Raw genomic sequence first — 27633 nt, 5'->3', positions numbered from 1 at the left:
TAGTGCACTGGTAGTAAACTCACATGCACCGTCAAGGACCATGCCGAGAGTGTAGCGTTGGGCCACAGTTTAACAACCAGGACAAAAACCACATTGTTCCTCCTGAATCCGAGATTCAATTATCTGGCGGATCCTCCTCTCCAGAACCCTTGAATAGACCTTACCAGGAAATTACCCCCAGGCCGCACTTTGGACACCCATGATTTAAAGGGACTGTTAACAGACTCCAACGGTGATGCGGCTGCCTGGGCACGCACCTCGTGGCGGCGGGGTCAACAAATAGCACAGACAAGAACGCAAGGTGCATTCACAGACATTGGGTTATTACATTATTTATTTTTGCCCAGGCAAAAACCCAGGACTCACTTTTCGGTCACAACCCACCAAAAAATACGATGACTCACTTTTAAAATGTTTTTTTCTTTGTGAATAATGTAGATGGCAATTAAAAAACATGAATCATTGAAATGCTGCCGTCCACTGCAGACTGTTATCATTTGAAATGATCACAGTCGGCTTTCCAAGGTTGTCACGCATTTGGAGGTTTTTCTTGTGACGCACGGACACATGATGCTGTAAGGCAGAAGGGGAACAAAGAATTTTTAAGATAAACTTTTCACACTCATCTTGATGTCTGATGACAAGATGAGTGAAAATTAAAAAAAGACTCATCTTGATGTCCTCAAGCAATCTTACCTTGGTCTCTTGTGCATTTGCTGGATGGTCTCAGGTAGAGGGCGCCTAAAACTCTCTGGTAGGAAGAGCGTGACAAAGGCGGACACCATGGCCAGAGACCCAAAGGTGACGTATGACAGATACTTGAAGTAGACGTCTGTGCGACAAAGGCCGTGTTTTTAAATGAAGCAAGTTGTAAGTTTCAACAAGACGGCAGTGCCCAAATGCTCTCACTCAGTTGCAGCAGAAATGGTGCGATACAGCTTCCTGTCCTGGAAACCATGACGCACGTCCCAGATGCCGTGTTCCTCAGGCCGGTTGGGTAGAGCTCAGCGGTGAAGGCAAAGAGCAGCGATGTGCCGGCGGTCGCTGCAAATTTACCCAGCATCTCCAAGGCTACAGCCGCCTCTAATACACCTGAGGGCGAGGGAGCAAATGTGACGCGTTTTTGCGTCACATTTCATGTAACAAACTTAAGGGGATAGCTCCGATTTTTTTGACATTAAGTTGTATGACATCCTCATCAGCAGTGTAGTCCACCAACAGTGACTTACCCCCCACTTTTTCCTGTGAGCCCAGTTCTGGTCGGATTTTGGTGATGGGAAATGTAGTTCCGGTTAGTTGCTGGGGCTACGTAAATAAAGAGTTAGGCTTCTCAAAACAATGTGTGTTTGAAAGAGTAATACATTTGCATGGCAAAAATGCCTCCTCCAAAAAAAATTACACCTCACAAATCGCTCGGCTTCACTTTCTCTGATGTCGTTTTAATGTGCGCCGTCCATTGTTTTGTGTTTGTTGAAGATGGCTGCGACGCTCGCATCTTCATCAGCTGCGGAACACATACCAAACAAGATGGCTGCGGTGCTTGCAGCGGATGCATCTTCATCACATCCAAAACAAAGGACAGCCGTTAGCGTGCATGAGGAGTAAGTGAGGGGTAAGTCATTGTCGATGGACCACACTGCTGATGGGAAGGTCATACAACTTCACGTCAAAAAATCCGAACTATCCCTTTAAAGTATTTATGTCACTTAAACACATGAATCATATTTTGCTGTGAAAAATGACATTGAAAGGCATTATTCCTTTATTAGATGTGTGCTTGAATGTTGAAATATTTACTCTTATTTCAGTGACGGGTGGCACATTTGGTAGTGCACCTGGGCCTTTCATGTGGACTTGACCAGCCAGAATTTTTCGTGGCAGACACTGTGAGTGCCAGTAAAATAATGATAATAATACTGCCGTACATTGCCATTTACCCTGGCTGGGATTCAAACAAGAATCCCCTCTGCCAAGTGCCATCGTTGTTACCCACTGCGCCAGTCAGCCACTTAAAAAAAAAAACTCTTACACTATAAAAATAGACAGCCTCATTGCTAATAGTGTGTATGTGATGTGGGCCAACACTCCTAAGTCTGAAGGCCCTGGGCAGATGACATTGGTATGGCAATGCATAGAAGCTGAAATCTGATTGGACAAAAAATCTCACATTCACATACACTACTGGAAGCAGTGCAGACAAGAAACACGCTACGAAATTAACATAATAGACTGTTGAGAATAAATTAATACACTTTCATGGAACAAATAGTACAATTTAAGTTGCGGCCCATGGCTGTTTTTTTATATTCCCCCGCTGCATGTTGTAAAATTATAATTTGACAAGAAAACTTAAAAAAAGCAAAAAAACCAACACCAAAAAATAGAAAAATCAGCAGTATTTTTACGATAAAGTCTAAATATTAAGAGAAAAAAGTGTACCGAGAATTGAGTCACCCCAGAGTGCCCAGAACCTCCAGGTGTTGTTGACTAATCTGCTGAGCATTAAGTCTGACCAGAGGCGGATTAAATGGAATCAGTTTGACGACGATGTTCAGCCTCATAGATCCCCCTGAACTGAAAGTGCAGTTTGACACATCAGAGTTGCATCTGAAGGAATCAGAGATGTCTTCTGCAAACAAGGGCTAGCGCTAGCTCCAGAATTAAGTGACACTTCGTACAAGTACTGTCTCAATCATCTGCTGTGTCTGTGGAAAATTCTGCAAATTTTGTGGAGAAAAGGAAAGATCCCAGATCAGTGGCAGCTGGCTGAAGGCATGTGGATCCCAAAGGAGGACAATTTTACCCAGCTGAATCAGTTCTGCAAAATCTCCCTGCTGTGCGTTGAGGTAATGATCTTCTTCAGTGGCATCTCCAAGCGTCTTTGCTCCTACCTGATAAAGAACAGCTACATTGACACATCACCCCAGAAAGGAATGCCACAATGTGTGGAGCATAGTGGTGTGGTAACACAGCTAATACGGGAGGCCAGGGAAAACAAAGGCAACTTGTCACTGTTGTGGCTTGACCTGGCAAAAGCATTTGGTTCCATTCCTCACAAGCTAGTCCAGCTCACTCTGTTGACACATCATGTCCCCAACAGGTGTAGAGCTCTCATTGCTGATTATTACAAGACTTTCAGAATGAGGGTCTCTTCAGGAGCAACTACATCCAGTTGGCACAATGTGGAGATGGGGGTCATCACAGGGTGCACAATCTCTGTGACACTGTTCTCATGAGCCATGAATATGCTCACTAAGTCTGCTGAGCCAGAGTACACAGGGCTCCGGACGAATTCCAGAGAACGACAGCTACCAATCTTGGCTTTCATAGATGACTTTACAGTCACAACAGAATCAGTCCCAGGCTGCCGGTGGATTCTGAAGGGACTTGAAAGGTTGGTGCAGTGGGCCCGGATGCGTTCCAAACCTGCCAAGTTAGGATCTATGGTCCTGAGGAAAGGAAGGGTGGAGGACAAGTACGGGTTTCACATTTCAGGCACAGCCATCACAGAGAAGCCAGTCAAAACCTTGGGCAAAGTTTTCAACTGATCTCAGAGTGATCCAGCTCCATCCAGTCAACCTGCACTGAGTTGGCTGGATGGCTGAAATCTGAGGAAAAGTCCGGCCTCCCTGGAAAGTTCAAAGCCTGGGTCTATCAACACAGCATTCTTTACAGAATTCTGTGGCCCCTCGTCATCTATGCTGTCCTAAGCTCTATAGTCGAGACCATAGAGAAGAAGCGCAGCAACCACCTTTGGAGATTGACCGGACTACCAAAGAGCTTGAACAGCATCGCACTTCATGGGTGTAACAACAATCTACAGCTGCCCGTCAAATCCTTGGAGGAAGAATCCAAGGTAACGACAGCGAGAGAAGTGGTGCAGTACTGGGACTCAAGTGATCCAAAGGTGGTGAAGGCTGGAATTCAATTGAGGATTGGCAGGAAGTGAAGGGTAGAGGATGCTGTCCAGGAGGCAGAGACAAGGCTGTGTCACATGAGTCTTATGGGTGTGGTAACACCTGACCATGCAGGTCTAGGACCCTTTAAAACTTCACAAATGAACATCAGAAGGAAGGAAAGACAGCACCCGATTCAAGCGGAGGTGAGAGCAGCAGTGGATGAGACAAGATCTTGCAAGGCCATAGGGATGAAACAACAGGGAGCTTGAACAAGATGGAAGGATGTGGTTGAGAGGAAGATGACCTGGACTGTCATTTGGAAAGCAGAATTCGTCATCCAGGCAGTTTATGAAGTGCTTCTAACCTGCACACATGGGGCATAGCAGAGTCACCAGCATGCCTTTTGGTTCCAAGTGAGGAACACTCGAGCATATCCTCAGTTGCCGCACTGTGGCACTTGGAGAAGGACGGTACTGGTGGAGGCATGACCAAGTGCTGAAGGCCATGGCTGAAGCCATTAGTGCTAAACTTGGATGGGCAAAACAGCCTTCCCTGCCAAAAAAAACAGTCTCTTTTGTTAGAGCTGGGGAGCAGGCAACCCCCACCATAAAAACAGGTACAGGCATCTTGACCTCTGCAAGAGACTTGCAGCTGTTGGTGGACCTCGAGAGGCAGCAAGTTCCCCAGTCACATCGCTGCTACCATCTTGCGACGAGACATCGTCCTCATGTCTGGGACCATCAAGCAGGTTGTGATGGTGGAGCTGACAGTCGTGTGAGAAGACTGCCTGGAAGAAGCCTTTGAAAGGAATCTCTCCAAGTACACGGAACTAGTCAGCAACTGTCACCAGGCAGGATGGAGAGGGAGGTCCCTCCCAATGGGGGATGCAGACGTTTTGCGGCCCACTCTTTGGCCAGGGCCTTCAGCAGAGAGGAAGAGGAGAGCCATTCACAATTCCACTAAAGCGGCAGAGAGGGCCTCGAGATAGCTGTGGCTCAAAAGAGTGAGATACATGGAGGCATGGTAGCTAGTCAGCTATCCATTCACAAGCCGGGGTCTGATCAGCCATGGCTGGGTCACCTGGATGAGGCTGTATGATGTTGAAAGACACAAAACACCCAATGCTTCACTGAAGAGATACAGACATTAGTTGATATATTTGCTCAATAACTTAAATAACTTCTTATCATATCTGCATATTTTGCTTTACAAAAGTGGCCCTTGCATCCTTTCATTTTTTTGTATGTGGAAAATGTTTGGACAACATTATCATTTTACTAACACTCTGCTGCTCCTGCTTACTTTGAGGTACCAGCTGAATGAAGAGGAGCGACAACGCCACTACCAGAAAGACCAGGATGACGGCCACGCGTCGAGGTAGGAAACGCACGGCCAAGTAGGTGCTGCTGTATGCCGGCACCTCCACCACGGCCGACAGGAAGCAGCTGATGTACGGGTCCGAGTGGAGTCGTGATGTGTTCAGGGACAGGCCGTAGTAGCAAACACTCAGTGTGAACCTGGTGAGACATCCAATGGTTTTACTCCAGATAACATAAAGTGTGTGTGTGTGTGTGTGTGTGTGTGTGTGTGTGTTACTCACCACACAAAGCACAGAATGATTGTTGTTGCCGCGATGCTTCTTCTCCTCAGCAGGTCAAGGAAAGTGTAGCGCTGCACAGACTTTGCCTCCGGTGTGTCTGTCTACAAGATGAAACAACTGTGAGTGCTGTCAGTCACCATGCACGTCATTCTGCACTCGCTGGCCACAACATTAGGTACACGTGCACATGATTGACACTGCCAAAAGGTTTGCTCTGGTGGTTGTAGTTTCTGCACTCCACTAAAAGATGTACCTTATATTTTGTTTGCCTTATTTCCCAACATCCACAACATCCACAAGAGTACAACCACCATTATAAACATACAGTAATGTTACATTAAAAGCTGTTCGCTATTCAATTTTGGTGCAGATTTGGATAAAGGCATTTGTCATTATTGTCACTTGTGGCTGTTACAGTCCACCTGCATTGGGGCCAAGTGGAGCAGTGACCCACCAGGTCCAGCAGATGGTGCAGTGCCGAAATAAACGCTTACTGTGTGTTAGCACTAGTGTCATCTGCAGGAGTGAAGCAGAAGCACTACACCACCACCATGATTTGCTTTCAAATAACGCAAGTCCGACATGTTTTCAGGTGTACCTGAAGAAGTGTGCAGTTGAGTGTATGGTGTAGCAACATAAAGTTGACTTGCGTTTATCATGTAATCAGCAAAGATTTTCTCCGGAGCTTCCACTCTGTTCATCTTTGCAGCTCTCCTCACGATGGTCTCGGCCTCACCCACTCGTCCCTGAGACAACAACCACATCGGAGACTCTGGGAGGACCCTGTCTCACACACACACACGACCATATGGAATCTCAAAGCGGATAGCCAGTAACAACATTCAGGTGAGTCTTTCCTAGTAATGACCACAGCCCACCACCAGAAGGGGATGTACAACACGGCAGGCACAGTGATGGCCACTGTCAGGTCCTTCCAGCTCCTGAGGAAGTAAGCTACGAGGGGTAGCATCATGTAGCCCAAGGCGAAGCCAATGCACACGCCCATCGATGCATAAACCATCCGAGTGTTGCCCGTGAAGATTTCTGTGCCTGTGCGGTAAATAAATAAAAAACTGATACAGGAAACACAGTCCAATCTAAAGTTTAAAGGCTAGAAGTACCAGACTGTAATAAGTAATGATGCAAATGTTTGGTACAGAAAAGATAAATAACATAGATTATATTATTATTGTAGGATCCTGCCCTGCAAAAACTGAAATACTAAGCAAGATTAAATACTTGAAATCAAAGGCAAAACTATGTATTTTTGGCCAGTAAATAAATAATCTGCAGAGATTAGACGATGCCGCACGGTGGTCTAGTGGTTAGCATGTTGGCCAACACAGTAACAGTATGGAGATCGGGAAGACCTGGGTTTGATTCCCCCTTGGGCATTTCTGTGTGGAGTTTGCATGTTCTCCCCGTGCGTGTGTGTGTTTTCTCCGGGTACACCGGTTTCCTCCCACATCCAAAAACATGCATGTTAGCTTAATTGGCAACTCTAACTTGTCCATAGGAATGAATGTGAGTGTGAATAGTTGTTTGTCTATATGTGCCCTGCCATTGGCTGGCGACCAGTCCAGGGTGTGCCCTGCCTGTCGCCCGAAGTCAGCTGGGATAGGCTCCAGCATTCCCCCGTGACCCTAAAGAGGAGAAGCGATATAGAAAATGGATGGATGGATAGATTAGACGATAATAGATAAAGAAAGAATTTGACTATTTTACTTGTTTTAAATCTTTATTTTACATATTACTTACATATTACTTAAAATTAGAACAATGGCCACTTTGAAGAAGTTACATATATTTCAAGAAAACCTGCATCTCAGCTTTGCGGTGAACAGTCATGGCCAAAAGCTTGGAGAACGCCAGTTAGATTAAGTTTATGTAAGAGTTAATGAGTTAATATTTGCAGTGTTGACCCTTGTTTTTCAATTCACCATGGCATGCTGTCAATTCACTTCTGGGCCACATCCTGTTGAATGACAGCCTTGCATAATCAATGCTTGGTAGGGGTACATGATATGAGGAAATATCACTTCGCACGGATAAATCCGATAACATTAAAAATAGCTCTGATAACCGATAATGAAAATAAACAATGAAATGAGATTACCGATACTGTGGTGTTTGTTACAAGGCTAAAGTAAGCAAATCAAGCACTCCTTTTCTGTGACGTGATCCACTCCTAACCTGAGCTCACTTGTAAACAATCATGGCGTCGATTGTGTGGGACTTATTTACCTTTGTCAGCCACCTGGAATGCTAGAATTGCTACAACGATGTTTTGAAAGCCTACGAAGACGCCAGCGCTGCTAAAGTAGTGGCCACAAAGCTAGCCACACTGGACGACCAGCCCGTTACCATTGTTGAAGCTGGTAAACCACTTAAGAGATTCAAGATTCAAGAGATTCAAGAGAGTTTTATTGTCATGTGCATGGTAAAACAGCAGTTATACGATGCAATGAAAATCTTATTCTGTTCATTCTCCTAAGAAAAGAAAGAAAACACAAGAAAGAATAAGAACATAAGAAACATAAACATATATACCAATAAATTAAGCAACAACAAAAAGAAGAGACATTAATACAAATAAATAAAGTTCTATGAGTGTGTGTTGTGTGCGGCGTGTGTGAGTGCTTCGTTGAGAAGCCTGATGGCCTGTGGGTAAAAGCTGTTTGCCAGCCTTGTGGTCCTGGACTTCAAACTCCTGTAGCGTCTGCCTGACGGTAGGAGTGTGAATAATGAGTGTTGTGGATGTGTGCTGTCCTTGATGAGGTTGTGTGTTCTGCGTAGGACTCTAGTTTTATAAATGTCTTGCAGTGAGGGGAGGGCTGCCCCAACAATGTTCTGTGAGGTCTTGATCACCCGCTGGAGTGCCTTCCTATCACGTGTTGTACAGTTACCGTACCAAACAGTGATGGAGGCTGTAAGGACACTTTCCATAGTGCATCTGTAGAAGCAACTCAGGATTGTGGTGGACATGCCAAATTTCCTCAGTCTTCTCAGGAAGTACAGTCTCCTTTGGGACTTCTTCAGAATTTGTTGGGTGTTGTGAGACCAGGTGAGGTCCTCGCAGTTGTGTGTGCCAAGGAACTTGAAGGTTTTCACCCTCTCCACCTCAGTCTCATCAATAAACAGGGGTCTATGTGGCTCCTTTTCCCTTGTTCTTGGGTCAATGATCTCTTTAGTCTTATCTGTATTGAGATGGAGATTGTTATCACGACACCAAGCTATGAGGTCCGCCACCTCTCTTCTGTATGATGTTTCAACACCACCAGTGATCAGTCCGATGACTGTAGTGTCATCCGCAAATTTAATGATGCTGGTGTTCTTCTGGGAGGCCACGCAATCGTAGGTGAAGAGCGTGTAGAGGAGCGGACTCAGCACACACCCCTGTGGGGTCCCAGTGCTCACAATTCTTGAGCTGGATGTGCGATTGTGGACTCTGACTGACTGGGGCCTGCCTGTTAGAAAGTTAAACACCCAGTTACAGAGGGAGGGAGACAGGCCAAGTGTGAGGAGCTTATCTATATATAAAAGCAGAGCTATAGTCTATAAATAGCATCCTGACATATGTGTCCTGGCCCTGTAGGTGAGAAAGGGCTGTGTGGGCTGTTCAGGATTACTATGTTACACTTTGCCTATGTACAAATTAAGCATACATTTAAATGTACTGTATATATTCCTATGATTTTTACTTCCAGGTACACATACTTCACATTTGATCTTGTTTACACACACGTCACCAAAGCTAGTGTAGGATGAACTCACTGCAGTTTGTCACTTGGAATGTCAGGGGAGTTGGGTCGATAAAAAAAAGACAAAAATTTTTTAATCATTTGAAGAACACCCAAGCAGACATTGTCTTATTACAAGAGACTCACATGTCCAAGTCAGCTGTCCATACACTTCACTCACCACAGTTCCCACACACATACTTAGCAAGCTACAACTCCAAACAGAGAGGGGTAGCTATTTTAATTAACAGGAGGGTGAATTTTACACTCCACAACAGTATTACAGACACAGAAGGGAGATATATAATCATGAACATATCTGTTGATAATGTACATTTCTGCATTGCCAACATATATGGTCCGAATGTTGACGACCCCTCCTTCTTTCATGCCTTCTTTTCTTCTCTCTCTGCACATTTGGATACAAGTATGATCTTGGGAGGGGACCTCAACTTAGTATTTAACCCAGAAGTGGACAGGTGTAGCCCAGCTGGGAGACATTGTGAGTCTCAATCAACATCGATACTGAAGAAATACATGAATGATTTTGGTCTTTGTGATGCTTGGCGCTCTTATCACCCTACTCACAGGGAATATACTTATTTCTCACCAGTACACCACACCTACTCTCGTATTGACTACTTTTTGACAAGCAACTCAATCATATCTGACATTCTAGTCTCTCTTTTTCTCACTAACCAAACTACCAGCGCTCCTACTAGATGCTGGAGATTAAATACATCATTACTAAAAGACTAAGACTTCCTAAAATACTTTGAAAGAGAGTGGACAATGTCTTTAGACTTCAGTGACCAACCCGGTGTCTCGGCTAGTATTCTGTGGGAGGCAGCAAAAGCAGTAATGTGCGGAAAAAACATTTTATATTCATCATATAAGAAAACGAAAGAGAAATTACTAGAATCAGAGTTGGAGAAAAAAATCCAAATCCTCGAAGCAGCTCATGCTGACTCACAAGATGAGCATATTCTAAGTAACCTAAGAAAACTGAAACTAGACTTAAAAGAAATTACTGACAAGAAAATTCAGTTCCAACTGCAGAGACTACGTTTGGAAAAGTTTGAGCATGGCAATAAACACGGAAAATACTTAGCTAACCAACTAAAAGTCAATAAAGAAAAAAACTCTATCTCCTCCATTAGAGACTCAGGAATTCATATCACTCACCTCCGGAGGAAATTAATTCCGTCTTTAGGAGCTTTTATAAAAATCTATATACACCTCAGATCAAACCATCTCTCCCGGATATCGAAACATTTCTCAACACCATAGAATTACCTAAATTAAATGACGAACAGGTGACAAACTTAGATGTACCCATTTCCTTAATAGAACTCCATAACACTCTACACCGGTTGCCGAATAACAAAGCACCAGGACCTGACGGTTTCCTTGCCGAGTTTTATAAAACATTCTGGTCATTACTATCTCCAATATTTTTTAGAATGGTTTTGGTAATCAAAGACAGTTCACGCTTGCCTCCTAACATGAACTCAGCTACAATCAGTCTCCTGCTGAAACCGGATAAGGACCCAACACTACCTTCCAGTTATCGTCCAATTTCACTGATTAATGCAGATCTTAAAATAATATGCAAAGTGTTAGCTATAAGGCTGGAAAAAGTTACCCCTCATATAATACACCCTGATCAATCAGGATTTATCAAGGGGAGAAACTCAACTAGCAACATACGCCGTCTAATCAATCTGATTGATTACTCTATCATCCATAATTTAGAAACCACAATTGTCTCATTGGATGCTGAAAAAGCATTTGACAGAGTAAACTGGAAATTTCTCTTTGCAACACTACAAAAATTTGGCTTTGGAGATTCATTTAGAACATGGATTAAAATACTACAAGTATATAACACCCCGAAGGCCTCTGTTCGGACCAACAATCACATCTCTCCAGAATTTACTTTACAAAGAGGTACTAGGCAAGGGTGTCCACTCTCTCCCTCACTATTTGCTATCTTTATCGAACCTCTTGCAGCTGCAGTTCGACAACATATAAATATTAAAGGGATCCACACCACAAATGTTCATCATAAGATAAGCCTTTATGCTGATGATGTATTACTCTTCCTAGATAATTCACATTCTTCACTTTGCGAATCTATCTCACTCATTAACAATTATAGCACCTTCTCAGATTACGCCATTAACTGGTCTAAATCCACAGTACTGCCCATTAACTTTGGTTTCCAGAGCACCCCCTCTATACCACTGTGTTCAGGGAACATTAAGTATTTGGGTATTAACATTTCCTCCAACCTGTCAGACCTGATCCGCTTGAATTATACTCCACTACTGAAGTCAATAGAGGATGATCTTGCACGTTGGAGAACCTTGCCCATCTCACTTACAGGCAGAGTATCCACCGTGAAAATGATGATCTTACCAAAGGTTAATTATCTATTTTCCATGATCCCCACCAAACCATCTATAATTTGGTTCAAGTCATTAGATTCATATATAAATAAATTTTTTGGGAAAAATAAGCCAGCACGAATAAGTCTCAAAACGTTACAAAAATCTAAAGAATATGGGGGCTTAGAACTCCCAAACTTCCCCAACTACTTCCTTGCAAACAGGTTACAGTATATCTTAAAATGGATCAAACCTAACCCATTGGATTATTTATGGCTAGACATAGAACAATCACTTAGCCACGAAATCCCAATTTGTAACCTGCCCTTCATTAGCGAAATCCTCCGGAAAAATAATTGTTTTAAAAGTATAAATATAAGCACCACTCTGACAGCTTGGTGGGAATTTCTAAAAATAACAAAATTCTCGCTCACTCCTTGCCAATACACTCCCGTCTGGAATAATCCTGACATCTTGCTTAAAAAGAAACCATTCAATTTCCCAAAATGGCACGAAAAAGGAATAAGTTGCATGAAAAATATAAATATAGGAAACAACTCATTTAACGACCTTGTTACACAGTATGGAATAAATCATAACAAATTTCTTGAATACATACAAATTAAATCTCTAATTAAAGCAAGTTTCAGGACTATATCATGGGAAAGCAATACCACTATTGACCAATTTTTCAAAATATCTGCCCCTAAAACATTATCTAAATTATATGTTCTACTTTCCAAAAATGACAACACAATCGGAGTACCAATCTCCAAATGGAGCTCAGATTTATCTACAAGCTGTGACCCTGAATTCTGGAAGCAAATATGTCTTAATGTTTCCCGGTTAATCAAAAATCCCAACCTACAGCTGATTCAGTTTAAAATCCTTCATAGAGTACACTACACAGGACATAGAATGTTTAGAATGGGCTTAACTGACTCTAACATCTGTACACACTGCTCAGACCATAGAATAGATGACTACTTATACTCCATGTGGACCTGTGCTCCCATTCAAAATTTTTGGCACGGAGTGTGTGAGTACCTATCTTTGGCACTTGGTTTCTCCATTCCTACCTCCCCTTTACTATGCCTGCTGGGCGATCTCTCCACAATTGATGTAGAAACAAACCAAACACAGCTTCTCATCACTGCATTAAGCATCGCCAAGAAAACCATTCTCATCAATTGGAAATCAAGGAAGAAACTGAACATAGCTCTTTACAAAAATCTTTTGTTAGATCATATAGCTATGGAGAGAATGTCTGCTGAATTTAAGAAACAAATGTCTGAATTTCTGTCTATATGGGCACCAATAATTAATTCCCTGACCTGACTCTCAGGGGGGTGAGGGCATCTGTCTCTGCCCCTGGGGGTCTCGTTCATCTGGCATGGGGTGTGGTCCTGGTCGCTGGGTGGCCCTGGTACCTCGGGGGCGGGCGGGGGCGGGCTTGGTGTCCCGGGTCTTCTCTGCTGGGCTGCCTGCCTGAGGGGGCTGGTGGGTGGGGGGGGAGGGGTCCGGGTCGGGTGATGGGGCGGGGGCGGGGTCGGGGGGGCCGTCCGGGGGACGGCGTTGGTTGGCCTCCGGTGGGTGGGTGGGTGGGCGGGGTGCTGCATCCTGCGGGTGCCGGGCGCCTACTGCTGCTGGGGGGGGCCCGTGTGTGGCTGGTGGCGCTGGCTCTCCCTCGCTTCCTTTGCCTCTGGGGGTGGGGCGGGGTCTGCCCTGGGCTCTCCTGCTCGGCTGCCGCATGGGGTCGTCCGGTGTGGGGTGTGGGGGCCGGCCTCTTCCCCTGGTGGGGGCGCGGGTGCCTGAGCCCAGCTGCCCCCGCGGAGCTCTCTCCCCTGGGTGGGAGGGTGGTTTGGGTTGCCCCTTTTTATTTATTTATTTTATTTTATATTTTTTTAATTTAATTTTATTTATTTATTTTATTTTATTTTATTTTACTGATTTATGTGTGTGGTGTATGTGTGACAGGTGGGAGCTGCTTGTTGTCCTCCGGCACCTGTGGCTGTCCCTCGGGTGACTGTGGGCGCGGAGGTGGGGGTCGCGGATGTGCGGTTTGGGCTCGGGGTGGGAGGTGCGTGGTGCTGGGGTGGAGGGCATCCCTTGCTTTCTCCTTTCAGGGACGGGGCCGCTGTGGCTTAGTGGGCGGGGGGTGTGGGGTCCGTGAGCGGGTGGGTGCGCGTGGGGGCGGGCGGCGTGGTGTTCTTCTGCGTGGCGCTGGCCGGGATCGGCGGGGGGATGCTTGCTCTGGGGTGGGGCGGTCGGGGGGTGGCTTTGGCCGGGGGCTTGGGGGTGGGGCTGGCAGGGGGCTGGCGGGCGGTCCCTGCTACCTGCTGGTGTCTGGCTGGTCTCTGCTTCCTGGCCGACGGTTGTCTCTCTCCTTCCGGGGTTTCTCCCTTGGCGTGTTGGTGGATGGGCAGGGGGTGGAGTGGTGGCCGGTCTGCGGCGTGGCGGGGGGCGGGGCGGGCGGGGGCATCTGCTTGGGTGCCGGGCGGGGGGCCGCTCCTTTCGTGGGCCCTGTCGTGCGGTGCTTGCTTCTCTGTCCTTCCCTGGCGACTCTGGCTTGCGTGCTTCATGGGTGGCTCCGCTCTATGTGGGGTCCGGTGCTCTTGTGGTCGTCGTGGTGTTGCTCCCTTGCCGGCCGTGTTGGTATGCGGGAGGCGCGTGGGCGCGGTTCCCGCTGTCCTGGTGGCGGTCGGATCTGCCATGGGGCGTGTGGCTGGTCCGTGGTGTTTGGCGGTTTGGGGGTGGCGCTGTGGACGCTACCTCCGGTGAGGCTCCGGTGTTGGGGGGCGCTGGGGGTATCGCCTCTTGGGGGGTTGGGTGGGCCGGACCGGGCGTCCTGGCGGGCCGGGTAGGGCCTGTGGTGTGTCCTGTGGCCTGTGGCTCGCCCGAGCCTGGGCTGTGGTGGGTGGCCGGTCGGTCATGTGTCCTTGGTCCCCCCCCTGCTCGGTTTGGGCGGCGTTGGGGTGTGGGGCCCCCGTCCTTCCTGTGCCACCGCACCACCTCACATATATATAGGACTTTGGGGGGTGGCCTACGGTCGGGCGTGGCTGGGGAGGGGAGCTGCCTTGGGGGCTCCTCTGCTCCTGCCGTGCCACTGACCTGTTGCCCCCCAATTTTAATCGCAGAGTAGACACTTAGGGTTTGGGGGGGCTGGTCAGGTGAGGGCCCCTCTGAGCGGCAGCTGTCCCCCGGTTTAATTGCATCATTAGCTATCATCCACATACACCCCATATACATGCACACAGATACACCCATCAGGGACACAGAGACCAGCTTTTCGTAGCTGTCCTCTTTTATTTTATTTGATTTATTTATTATTATTTTAAATTGCATTATAGACACAATCACACCTTATTACATACACGGGTAGGGCGGGCTGGATTGGGGTGCCTCGTGCGCCAGGGTCGGCGGGGTGGCCGGGGGCCTGGCTGTCGCGGTGGCTCGCCCGGGGTGGCCTGGCCTGTGGAATGCCTATGTCTGGTTCGCCTGCCCTCCCCTGGGGTGGCCCTCTGGGTCCTGTTGATGCCGGGGCTTGCGCCGGGGCGGGGCGGCTTGCGGTGCTTCCCCTGGACTGACACGTGCTGCGGGCGCCTCTGCGCTCTTGGGGCGGGTTCGGCGGTCTCCGGGGGGCGGTGCTGGTGCTGCGGGTCGCCCGTGTGCCGCCGCGGGGGCTGGTGGTTGCTGCGCTGTGGCGGCTGCTGGGGCGCCGGGCCGGCTGGTGGGTTGGGGCTTGGTCATGCTTGCGGGTACTGTGGGCCTGGGTGGCGGGGTGAGGATGGGGGTGCGGGTGCCCTGGGGCCGGGCCTGCTGGGGGGGGGTTGTGCTCTGCCGGGCGCTTGGGCGTTTGTCGCCGTTGCGCTTTGTGCTCTGCTGGGCCGCTGTCTGTGTCCTCGCCTCCCCCGGTCTGTCTGCGGGCTTGTCGGGGGTAGGGCTCCGGTGCACGGGTGGTGCGCTGTCGGCTCTGGTGGCATGTGGCTGGTCTGGCTTCTGGTGGTTTGTGGGGTCCGTCGGCTGGTCTGCTGCTGGTCTCGCCTTCTCAGCTCTGGTGCTTGGCCTCCCTGCGGCTTGGGGTGGGGTGCTCCCGCTCCCTCTTCGGGGTTTGCTGGCCGGCGGGTGTCGGTTGGTGCTGTGTGGTGGTTCGCCTGGCTGCTCGCTCGTTTTCCCGCCCGCCTGCTCGGTTTCCCGCTTTCCTCCTCGCTGGCTCCCCTGTCTGCCTTGCTGGCGGCGTCCTACCGTTGGGAGGGTGTGGCCTGGTGTCTTCCTGCTCCCCGGCGGTCCGCGCTCTCCGCGCCTGGATTCTGGATTGTATGTCTGGGACCCAGGGGTCTCCGGCTCCGCTGCTCCTTGGGTTACCAACGGGGATAGGGTGAGGCTTCCGGGTGTCGGGCAGTCGACCACTGTGTGTGTGCATGCGTGTGCGTGCATGGGTGTGCGCGCTTGAGGGCGTTGGAGTGTGTATGTGCGTGCGTGTGTGTACTTCTATTTATTTATTTATTTATTTTAGTTATTTATTTGGGGGGGGGGAAGGGGGGCATACAGGGGTTTGCTCCGTGGGGTCGAGTGCTGGGTGATACATCTCTGCCGCCCGTGCCTCCGCTGGGTGGGTGGAGGGTGTGCCTCCTGCATCCCTGGGCGGGGCGGCCCTGTGTCGGGGGTCGGGCGGGGGTTGGCTCCGCTCCCTGGGGGTGGGGGTGGCGGGGATTGGCGCTTCCGGCGCGGGCGGGCTTCTTTCCGGTTGTGGGGGCGTCTCTGGGCGTCTCTGCCGGTTTGTGGCGCCCGGTACTGTGTGATCACTGTGTGATCTTTTGCTGGTCTCGGGGGTTGGCAGTCTTCCGGCCCACCGGCGCCCTGTCCTTGGCTGGGATTACCTTTTTTCGGCCCCTTGCTGGTCTTCCCGGGGGGGAGGGCTCTCTGGGCTGGCTCTTGGGGCACTGATCTTTGTGCTGCCTGCCCCTGTGGGCCTGGTGGCCTTCTGACGGCGGGGGCTTGGCCTGGCTATTTGGGGCGGGGCTCTCTGGGAGGTGGAAGGCGGCCCCTTTCCTTTCATGCATTCTCAGTGACAATTACACGCCCACACATTCTTGCACCTTTATATATACTGTATGAAGTCTTCCCCACTTACAGAGATACCTGTACATATGCACACTCACAGTATATACGTACTTCCCCACATTACTCACTGAGTTAACCAGGGTGTTATTATGTTGTTGGTTTTATTACAGCGACGGTGATATCAGCAGTATGATTATAGTTTTTTTTACAATGATGTGCATTACAGTAATTATCATTCTGTTCACTTTCATGGATAATCATTTTCATTACTACAATTATGTGTGACTGTTTCAATGCAGTATTGTCATTGTGATCACTATCATAATTCATCATTTCATGACTATTATGTGTGATTGTCATTGACAGCGTTATCATTGTGGTTGTTGATATTGTTTTGTCCTTATGTCCTTGTTCGTCTTTATAGTTGTCACAGACATTTATTTGCTGATGTCGTTCTGTATGTTTCTGTTGTTCTGTTCTTGTCACAATTGTTGTTGTTGCTGCTGTTGTCCTTGTCTTTTGTCTCTCTTTTTTTTTTTGTCCCCCTCTCATCCCCGCACCCCCTCGTTTCCTTTTCTCTTCGTCTCTGTCCCCTCCTGCTCCGGTCCGGTCGCTCCAAATTTGCTTTAAAAAAGAAAAAAAAAAAAAAAAGAGAAAGGGCTGTGTGGATGGCAGTGTTGACTGCATCATCCGTGGACCGGTTCTGGTGATATGCAAACTGTAGAGGGTCCACAGTTGCCGCCGGGATGCTCTTTTTGATGTGGGTCATGACTATTCTTTCAAAGCACTTCATTACAATAGGAGTGAGTGCTATAGGGCGATAGTCATTCAAGCAGGTCACGTTGCTTTTCTTGGGTACGGGCACTATGGTGGTGGACTTAAAGCAGGTCGGTACAAATGCTTGTGCAAGCGACAGGTTAAATATGTCAGCAAGCACATCAGCTAGCTCTGATGAGCAAACCCGAAGTGCACGTCCTGAGATGTTGTCTGGGCCTGCTGCTTTTCGTGGGTTTGTTTTGTTCAGAACCCTGCGCACATCAGCTGATGTCACCATGAGAGGTGAGTCCTGTGTGCTCCCCAAGTCCAGCCACCCTCTCTGCTCATCAGGAGTTTGGGTGTCAAAGCGGGCATAGAAGTCGTTCAGCTCATCAGGAAGTGTGGTTTGGCTGGACGTGGCTACGCTACTCCGCTGTTGATAGTCTGTGATGTGCTGGAGTCCCGCCCACATGCGCTGATGATCTGAGGTGGAATAGTAGCCCTCCAGCTTCTGTCTGTATTGTCTTTTGGCCTCTTGTATGGACCTTCTCAGGTCATATCTGGCCTTTTTGTAGTCATCAGCGGTGCCCATGACAAATGCAGTCGAACGAGCACGTAGCTTAGCCCTTACATCACAGTTCATCCACTGTTTTTGGTTAGGGTATTTTCTGTAATACTTGGTGGTGCTAACAGTCTCTATGCATGTGCTAATGTTACCAGTAACAGCGGAAGCATATTCATCCAAATCAACAGTACAATCTTCCCTCCCCGCTGCAGTTTTAAACACATCCCAGTTTGTGCAGCCAAAGCAGTCCTGAAGTACTTGATCAGTTTCTTCATTCCACACTTTAACTGCTATACTTACTGGGGGAGCTTGTTTAAGAAGTTGTCTGTATGTTGGATAAAGGAATATAGAGATGTGGTCGGCCTTTCCAAAGTGGGGTCTTGGAACAGCCTTCAAAGCACCTTTCATGTTGCTGTAGACTTGGTCCAGGATGTTATTTTCCCTTGTGGGAAAGCTCACATGCTGGTAATATTTGGGGAGGACAGTCCTGAGGTTACAGTGGTTGAAATCGCCAGATATAATGAATACAGCGTCTGGGTGTTTGGTCTCGTGTTTATCAATGATGTCATGCAGCAGGCCTAGTGCGTTAGCGGTGTTAGCTCGTGGTGGGATGTAAACAGCAGTTAAATACACAGCGCTAAACTCACGAGGCAAATAAAAAGGTCTGCATTTCACCATAAGCAGCTCAATGTCCTGCGAGCAGTGCTTTTCCATCGTCTGTACGTCTGTGCACCACCGTTTGTTTACGTAAACACAGACGCCGCCACCTCTGTGTTTACCAGACGCTAAAGTCCGATCTCCCCGGTAAGCAGCAAATGTTTCCAACTGGATCGCTGAGTCCGGTATATCCTCCGTCAGCCAGGTTTCTGTGAAGGTGAGCACACAGCATTCCCTGATCTCACGATGAGCTGTAATCCTTGCTCTTAGTTCGTCCATCTTGTTTTTGAGGGAGTGGACGTTGGCTAGCAGCAGGCTTGGTAGTGGTGGCCTAGTCGCTCTAGCTTTTAGCCTAGCATGCAGGCCGGCCCTCTTGCCTCGTTTACGCCTCGGATGCTTTTCTCGCTGGGTATTCAGCTCACCAGGCCCGCAGGCTGCTGCGGGCCTGCGCAGAAGAAAGGCAAAGTCTGAGAGGCTAAATGAAAGTTCATGGTGAAATCTGTCTCAAATGAGACAGAGGACAACAAGCACCACAGCTGGATGAAAGAGGCAATTGAAATACGGAAACGTGTCCACAGGACCATAAACCGGGACGAGGGGGCCTTTTTACTCTGTCACACCTGGGATGTGGTCCTAAAGAAGTCGGACAGCAGATGGTGTTGTCACCCTGCCTTCACTGGCAAGAAGACAGGGCCAACATCTGTTTAAATCAGTTGACAAGACACGTCACAGGAACATCACGTGACCACACTGAAGAAGACTGCAAGTGAGCAGTCAAAACTGTGGTCTGTACAATATAACTGTTTAGAATGTAGGAAGATGCACTCACACCTGCCTGCTGCCATTTCTGAGCAAGCGCTGCACCCTTATCCCTCAGCTAAATCAACTTTCGGAATCAGTCCAGACTTTGCTGGACTTTCTTGGGTACTACTCACTACAATTGAACCTCTCTCCTTGAAGTTCTAGATAATGCGATAAATGGTTGATTGGGGCGCAATCTTATCAACAGCAGCATCCTTGCCTGTGAAGTCCTTTTTGTGCTAAGCAATGATGACTGCACCAGTGGTTAACAGAGGAAACACAAAGATACCAAGTATCACTCTCCTTAGCATGACTCCTTAATACTCTCACCTGTGTTAACCAGCGCATCACTGATATGATATGAGGGTTGCACTGAGGGTTACAAATGGTGTTTTGGGGATTAAGTTCATTTTCATGACAAAGAGGGACTTTGAAATTAATTGCTGTTCATCTTATCACTTTTCATAATATTCTGGAGTACATGCAAATTGCCATCATAAAAACTGGGGCACCAGACTTTGTTAAAATTTATATTTTTGTCATTCTCAAAATTTTTGGCCATGATTGTAGGTGAAAAAGCATACTATTAGAATGAACTTTGCTCTATGGCAGGAGTTACCAACCCGTCGATCGCAAGCCACCAGTCGATCTTTGGGACTTTTCCGGTCGATCGCGAGAATCTTGATGTATTATGCATAAATGTGTTATTACGTCAGTGCCCTCCCCTCACTTAGAGTGACCAACAGGCACGCATTTTGACCACTGAATACTCCCTTACGCCTTGCCGCTCTCCAGGCACACAACCTGCAAGCTCCAGCCTGGACCCCAGTTCCCAAAACCTGACCGGAGATACTATGAGAGCACACGCGTACACCGGCTCGCCTCATCCCGCAGCGTTCACAGGTTGAGTGACAGGGAGAGAGAGAGAGAGTTCACATAACAGTAATTATTGCATGTTAATGTGGCTCAAAATCTGTCTTTGCCACCTCAAAATGAAGGCACAAATACAGTATACTGTAACTCCACACTGCTCATTAGGACTGACTGTAACGCAGCCCATCTCCCCTCCACCATTGCTCGCCCACGACACTGAGTCAACAAGCCGAAAAGAGTTGCAGCTTGCTCAGAGGGCCGACGCCACAATCCTGACCCCGACGAATATAAGGGATGCTCAAAATACGGTCCAGGGGCCATCTGTGTACCAGATAGATGCAGTTGTAGATGCAGTTCACGGCCGAGACGAGAGCTCAAACTAGTTGGTGACCACTGCTCTGTGATCTTTTTTCCTGTTTTTTTACATTTTACTAAACGTATACTACACAATATGTACCCCGCCTCCCACCCAAGGTCAGCTGGTATAGGCTCCAGTATACCCCCACAACAGGAGTGAGGACAAGAAATGAGGACAAGAAAATGAATGGATGAATGAATGAATGACTGAATGACTGAATAACCAAAGTTTTTAATTTAACTTCCTCCTTTAGTAAAATTTTCTTTTCATAATATTATGATTTTATTCTTATAATATTTTGACTGTATTCCCATGATATTGTAACTTTGTCCACCTTTTAAAAAAAAGGTTTTGCTTATTTATCATAATATTACGATTTAAAGAAAATATAAATTTTCTCTATGCTACTAAAATTACATTATCTTTTCTCATAATATTACAAGTTTATTCTTGCAAAATTGTGCCTTTGTGCCTCACAATTTTATTTTTTTAGTATTTCGGCTTTATTGTCATAACATTTTTTTCATTTTTGCTGTTTTTTTTTTTTAACTATTTCAACGTTCTTCTCGTAAATTTTCTACTCATAATTAGGACTTTATTTCCATAATATTTTGAGTTTATTCTTGTAACATTATAACTTTCTGCTCATTTTCCAAAATGTACAACTTTATTTGTTGTTTTGTTTTTCACATTACACCTGTCATAAAGTAACGTTTTGTTTAATATTTCAACTTTATATCGTGTATATATATGCTCTATGATGTTATTTTTCCTCACAATATTTCCAAATGCTCATAAAAATAGCTTTTTCTCGTTACATTACAACTTTTTTGTTTTAATATTTTGACTTCATTATTTTAAAATTACTGCTGATTTTTCTATTTTTGCTGCTGTTTTTTTTTTTTTTTTTTTTTTTTCATTTTCATGGTAAATTATATTTTTAAAAGGCGCCGCAGGCTGCAGGCTACTAATGACTGCCAGGCTGCACTCGGACACCCCAGTTGTAAATCTTGCTTAGATTTGGTGCTGTGTAGCACCAGCAAGAAGCCATATCTAAATTCTAATGTACATGCATGTATATGTAAACATCCGTTTCGAACGGGTTCTTACCCAGGGCTGCATCCTGAAAAATCAAAGGATGCAGATTCTAAAACCAATCTAAGGTAAGTCAAAATATTTGAAGAAAACCCACAACCCTAGTAAGGACAAGCGGTATAGAAGATGGATGGATGGATGGATATTTGAAGAAAACATCTACAAACCTCAGCTTTGTGTTGTAGTTGACAAAGCAAATAGTCATGAGTGTAATATCTAATAATGTATCTATTATTAATTCAAGAACTGAATTTTTAGAATATGCCGAGGGGCCAATAAAAAAACAGCTGCAGGCCGAAAATAGCTGCCAAGCTACAGTTTGGACATCCTTGTTATAGAAGTTTGTAAATTGAATTCCTTAAACTGTCTTATTCAGTAACACATAAATAGCAATTATACGATTTGAACCATGACATTGTGTGTTTACCCAGCACATAGCAGGACACGTAATTGGAGATGCTTCCCAAGCCGCTGCAGAAAAAAAGTACACACAGCACCTCCCAGGAGGGCGAGGCGATCTGAGCCAGGTTGAACACGGCCTGAACCGCCATGGTTGCAAACAGAACCGGCTTACGGCCAAACCTGAAAGATGTCGAAAAGAACAAAGTGTAGCCTTGCATCGGTTCTGTTGTACAAGAATGCGAAATGTTAAACACTTGTTGAATAATGTGCGAGTGTGATGAGTAATGAGTAACAGCACCATAGTCAATGGTTCAACGCTGAATGTCTTTGTGGTCAATTAGTAATCGAGAGGCTTTCTTTCTCGATATTGGCTTTCTTATAGACATTTGTAATCCTACATTGTCCAGCAAGTTATTACCATTAACGATAAGGATCATTTCTGATTCATGAATATTCCCTTAATACAATACTCATCTAATTAATATAATCTATTGTGAAATGTATTACTTGACTGTTGGGAATTTCTTCCAAATTCTGAACACGACAAAAGAGACAATCTAACAACATGGATACCCTGAAGTTGACCCCGTGTTCAGAGATTGACAGGAAACAGTTAACCACGAGAAGATGGTCGCATTTTGTCTCAGACAACAAGGGCGCCCTGACAAAAGGTAAGGCGAAAACCTGTTATCACAAATTTCACAATATTGAATATACCAAAGTGTTCCCTGGGATAAATATGCAATTTTACAATTATGCAAATTTTGTTTGAAAATAACATTTTCTTTTCAAAATAACACTTGAAATGTTGAGCTACGAGGGTTCGAGACCCGGCCTGAAGCGCAAAGGGGGGTTAGGGTCCTGCCCGCCTGCAGAAGACGGGGGTTAGTCGCACCATATACTGTATGCCGATCAAAGACGGGTTAGGGTCCCACTGTAAATGGGGTTAGCGTCCCGCCCGCCTGCAGAAGACTAGGATTAGTGTCCTTCTGTGAAGCGCAGTGGGTGGTTAAGAGTCTCACTCTATATGCTGACCGAAGACGGGAGTCATAGTCCCACCATAATGGGGTTACAGTCCCACCATGAAGCGCAAACGGGGGATAGCGTCCCACTGTAATGGGGGTTTGAGACACTTCACACCCACACGTACTTCTTACTATTTGACTACTTCAATCTGGCTTTTTGCGGCGGGCAATTAGTGTTGAAAAGAATGTTCTATTTCAAAAAGGGGAAAGTGTAAGACACATCTTGTTATAGCAGAGCTCCCAAATCTAGATGATGTTGAAAAGGGCCTTCCGCGGTACATGGTGTGGCTGCATATTTAAACAGTCGAGTGTTTATTTGACAGCAACAAATGAACAGAGAAAATCAAACGCTTATGCTTACAGTTATATTATGCTTATAGCCTAATAGAGTAGTCTCTCGTTTATCGTGATTAATTTGTTCCAGACCTGACAAGTGAATAAGTGATAAGTGAATTTCCACACAGTACGATTCCTTATTTATAAATGGAATATTTTTGTAGTTAAAGCACAGAAAACATGTTTACAACCTTCCCAAAATGTTTTTTCACGTTAGAGCCCTCCAAACATGAAATAACAACCCCATAGTCACAATTACATCCCTATTACCCAATATGGTAGACATAATCAGAAAAAATAAGACATTTAAAAGAAAACTAAGACTGGTGTTGCGTGTGTTGCTATAAATGTGTTCCGGTGCTAGAGGATTTGAATGAGGGACAGACGGGAAGGGTTTACTTCGCAGTCGCAAGAAAGCACGTACAGCAGTACTTGTTTACCACTAGTTGTCAGCGCTACTCTTTAGATCAGGGGTGGGCAAACTTTTTGACTCGCGGGCTGCATTGAGTTAACAATTTGATACACCCACACTAGTTTTAGCTTATAATTATAACAGTCCAATTGGAATTATGTCTTATTTTATCTGACATACTGAGCTTGTTGCACTGCAGAGCACGTCATCACTGGCATGCCGATACCATTATCGGCAGAAAAACTGATACCGATATGACCCAATATCTTTTTTTATGCCAGTATGGGCATGCCTAATTCCAACTTTTGTCAACCTAATCAAAAACAAAATGTTTGGCCAAGAAGCAATGATTAAAAAATCACAAGCCTTTCATGGCCCACGGGCTTATTTTTTTTTACATTGCGGGGTGAAAGTGATTTCTTTGTTCCTCTGAATGCTGTTTATGTGCGATTATGTCACTTTAGCAATGACTGATGACGGTGATGCTCTCCTTTCAGCAGCGTACCTGTCTGAGAGCACCCCCGAGAAGAAGGACCCCACAAGAACTCCCAGGAAGAAAACGGTGGAGGTGAACGGCTGCTTCCAGCTCGCACTGCAAACCAGGTCAAACTGGAAGTGCAAGCACAGTGACGACGGCGTTTGGCACCATTAGGCTGACAAAATAGACTTAGGCAAAGTCGAACATCGATCAGGTGTAAATCTGCATCACTTCACTTCACTTTGCTTTGCTTTTGAACATGAATCACACATGTGACGACATGAAAGAGTGCAGAAGCATGATGACCTCAGAGACCACGGTGGACTGGTAGCGTTCGCTGCTGTAGCTCCAGCCGTCCACGCAGTCCTCCTGCTCCAGGCTGCTCAGGTTGACGTCCCGCCCGGGAACCAGACCCATGTCGGAGAGGTTGCGGACCACATCCAGTCTGTACCTGCGGCATTGGCTCCTCTCCAGCTCCCCGTGGACCTCCTCCAAAGCCAAACCACAAGGTACACAAACTGTTAGCTAGCATTTGCATGTCTCTCCCTCCTGTTATTTTGCAAACATGAACATGAAACATGAACCAGAAATTTATTTTCCTTCACCCTTTCATTTTCCACTCCGTCTATTTGTATTAGTGGTGCTCCTAAATCAGAGGTGTCCTAAGTGCAGATCGAGGGCTGTCTTGAAAAAAAGACGTCTTCTGAATGCCTTACATTTGTATTTTACTTTTTTAGCCATTTTTATCTTTCAAAATTCTTCATGTAGGCAAAAAATACATCATCTTTGCTTAAATATGAATACTTTAGACTAATAATACATAATAGTCAACCATGAAACAGCGTGATTTATTAATAAATACATTTTTATAAACTGGGATTGTGGGAAGCTGCAAAATTCGAAGCGTGATGTGGTGATGGACGACTGTATGTGTCTGCTTATCTTTATGCTGACAGAAGTGGTTATTGAACATGCAAAAAATGTGTTTATGAGGAATGACACCCATCAAGTAAGCATTCATACCATTTATTTGTATGGTGCCTCAAAAATATGTACTGTGAATGCTGATACCAATATAATATAATATTGGCACCAATATAAACACTATACTGCAACAATCCGCTTAGAGATAAGCATTTACACCATTCATATCACTATTATTGTGTATCAGCAATGTTCCTGCTTATCTTTATGGGAATTCTGAGAAATGAGCATTTGTAACGGTTAACCAGCTGGTGTGACTGTGCAAAAGTACGTTGGCAAACCTCATTCCCTGGCGCCTGAAAGGTGTCCTCCTGCCCCCCTTGGCTCCAAATGACATTTTTTTTCAGCCAAAATATATACGAACACCACCACGAGCTAGCATATGCTTTACCAATAATGGTTTCAGAGAACACATTGTACAAAAAAAGTCTGTATTCTTCAGAATTATGAGGTCAACTGACTCTCACATACAGTACACATACACACAGTCTCAGGAAAGCTATGGATAATTAGCAGTCATGGCTGAGCAGGAAGAGGGCGGGATATAGTATGCTCGAACGCTTGCGCCCCCATTGCAGTACCCTACCACGACAGACAGCACTTTTAAGAACCCTGCTGGACATTGAGTTGACAGCCCGGGCGTTTAGCTCGTTGCTGCTCAACTCCCACTCAGTGGGGCTCTGCGGATGTGGGTTAGCGTTCCACATTTCATACTACAATGCTATTGTGCATTCATCCTGCTCCATTTTACATGAATGCTGAGAGATGACCCTTGCTACACATCAAAAGCAACATTCGTCCTCCAGTGCTGTTGAATGCTGAGCTATAAGCGTTGATACAACATGCCAAAAACAGCATGAGGGATCTTTTTCTGTCGTTGTACTTCCTCACACAATTCTGCTGCAAACTAGTCACTGACTTTACAGCGTAGCGTTCAAAGGTTACAAACACCTGCAGCAATGACAATGCTGAACATTCTGCATTCTGTATTGTTAGGAGACGTGGAATACCTCCATTGGGATCACAGCTTCCCTCCAGTCTTGGCTGAGGTTGACCTCGGGGACCAGGCAGTGGTGTCTGGGCGTGTCTGTGACAAAGACCAGGGAGAAGGAGCTTGATCCGTTGGGCAAGATGGTGGAACAGAGCATGAAGAAGACCATCACCTGGAAGCGCCCCCACTCTCCCAGGAAGGCCACGCTGGCATCGTAGTCCCTCATAGTGCAACCTGGACCAACCTTCTCTGTTCTGCTTGATCAGGTGGTTTGTTTTTCTCCTGTTTGTCTCTGCACACCTCATCGAGTTCACGTGGCTTCTGAGTCGTCAGCAGGTGTAAATCTGCAGCACTTGGCTCCGCCTATCACAGCTGAGAAGACATTTTTACAACCAGTGAATGGCTGTGTTTAAAGAAAACTGCACTTTTTTTCATCCACAGTCCTTATGTGAGACATGAACACGTCTTTCTCTTTTCTGTGCGTTCTAAACATATAAAAAACAGGTAAGAAGACGCAGCTATTCCGCCCATAAAGCCCTCTGAAAAAAACCTCCAAAAAGCGTCAATTTTGTTCGATTATATTTTTAGAAAGTGCTGCAGGCCAACATCAAAGCAGCCGCAAGATGCAAATGCCCCCAGCTGCCATTTGGATTTTGATTTGCTAACCGTTTATCATCAGATTGGGCAATAATGTATTTGTTAGTACCATCTGATCATGCAACATAGTCGGCAAGTCAACAGTGTATTCATTCTGGTGAGCAGGAGCGACTGGAGCTTCTTTTTCTGCTTGATCCCCTGGGTGGCACCTGAGGAGAAGGCGGTGGCAGAGGGTACTTTTGTTCACTTGTGATGCGGCTAACGCACGGGTGTCCAAAGTGTGGCCCGGGGAATTTTTTTTTTTTTTTGGCCCACAGCACATTCTAAAAACAAAAACAAAAATAACAAACAAATCCAACAACAGCAAAAATTTTAATTTTACAAGATTAAAGTCCAAATATTCAGAGGAAAAATTGCCATCTAACAATAAAAATCAGAATAAAAAATATATTTTGTAAAGTCATAATATTATGAGAAACAAACAAAACAACGAATAAAGTTGTAATTTTTAGAAAATCAGGTTGCGGAAAAAGTTGTGTTACGAGAATAAAATCAAAACATGGGAATAAGTTCATAATTACGAGAAGAACATGAGGAGAATAAATTTACC

General features: G+C 46.0%; 1 protein-coding gene across 1 annotated transcript; it reads right to left on the bottom strand.

The window, feature by feature from the left end:
* Positions 1-427: 427 nt before the first annotated feature.
* Positions 428-26652, bottom strand: LOC129169038 (solute carrier family 22 member 4-like). The gene is made up of 11 exons (XM_054755003.1): positions 26446-26652; positions 24758-24940; positions 24479-24582; positions 22226-22380; positions 6378-6549; positions 6135-6282; positions 5500-5585; positions 5202-5416; positions 910-1092; positions 697-832; positions 428-573 (listed from the first exon to the last, which is right to left on the bottom strand). Exons 1-11 carry the CDS (start codon positions 26650-26652, stop codon positions 507-509), a joined length of 1656 nt encoding a protein of 551 aa, XP_054610978.1. The 3' UTR covers positions 428-506.
* Between the last annotated feature and the right edge of the window lie 981 nt (positions 26653-27633).

This window comes from Dunckerocampus dactyliophorus, chromosome 16, assembly GCF_027744805.1.
Source record: "Dunckerocampus dactyliophorus isolate RoL2022-P2 chromosome 16, RoL_Ddac_1.1, whole genome shotgun sequence".
NCBI classification, from domain to species: domain Eukaryota; kingdom Metazoa; phylum Chordata; class Actinopteri; order Syngnathiformes; family Syngnathidae; genus Dunckerocampus; species Dunckerocampus dactyliophorus.
The sequence above is the reverse complement of the archived record's forward strand: the minus strand, read 5'-3'. Positions and strand labels throughout refer to the sequence as shown.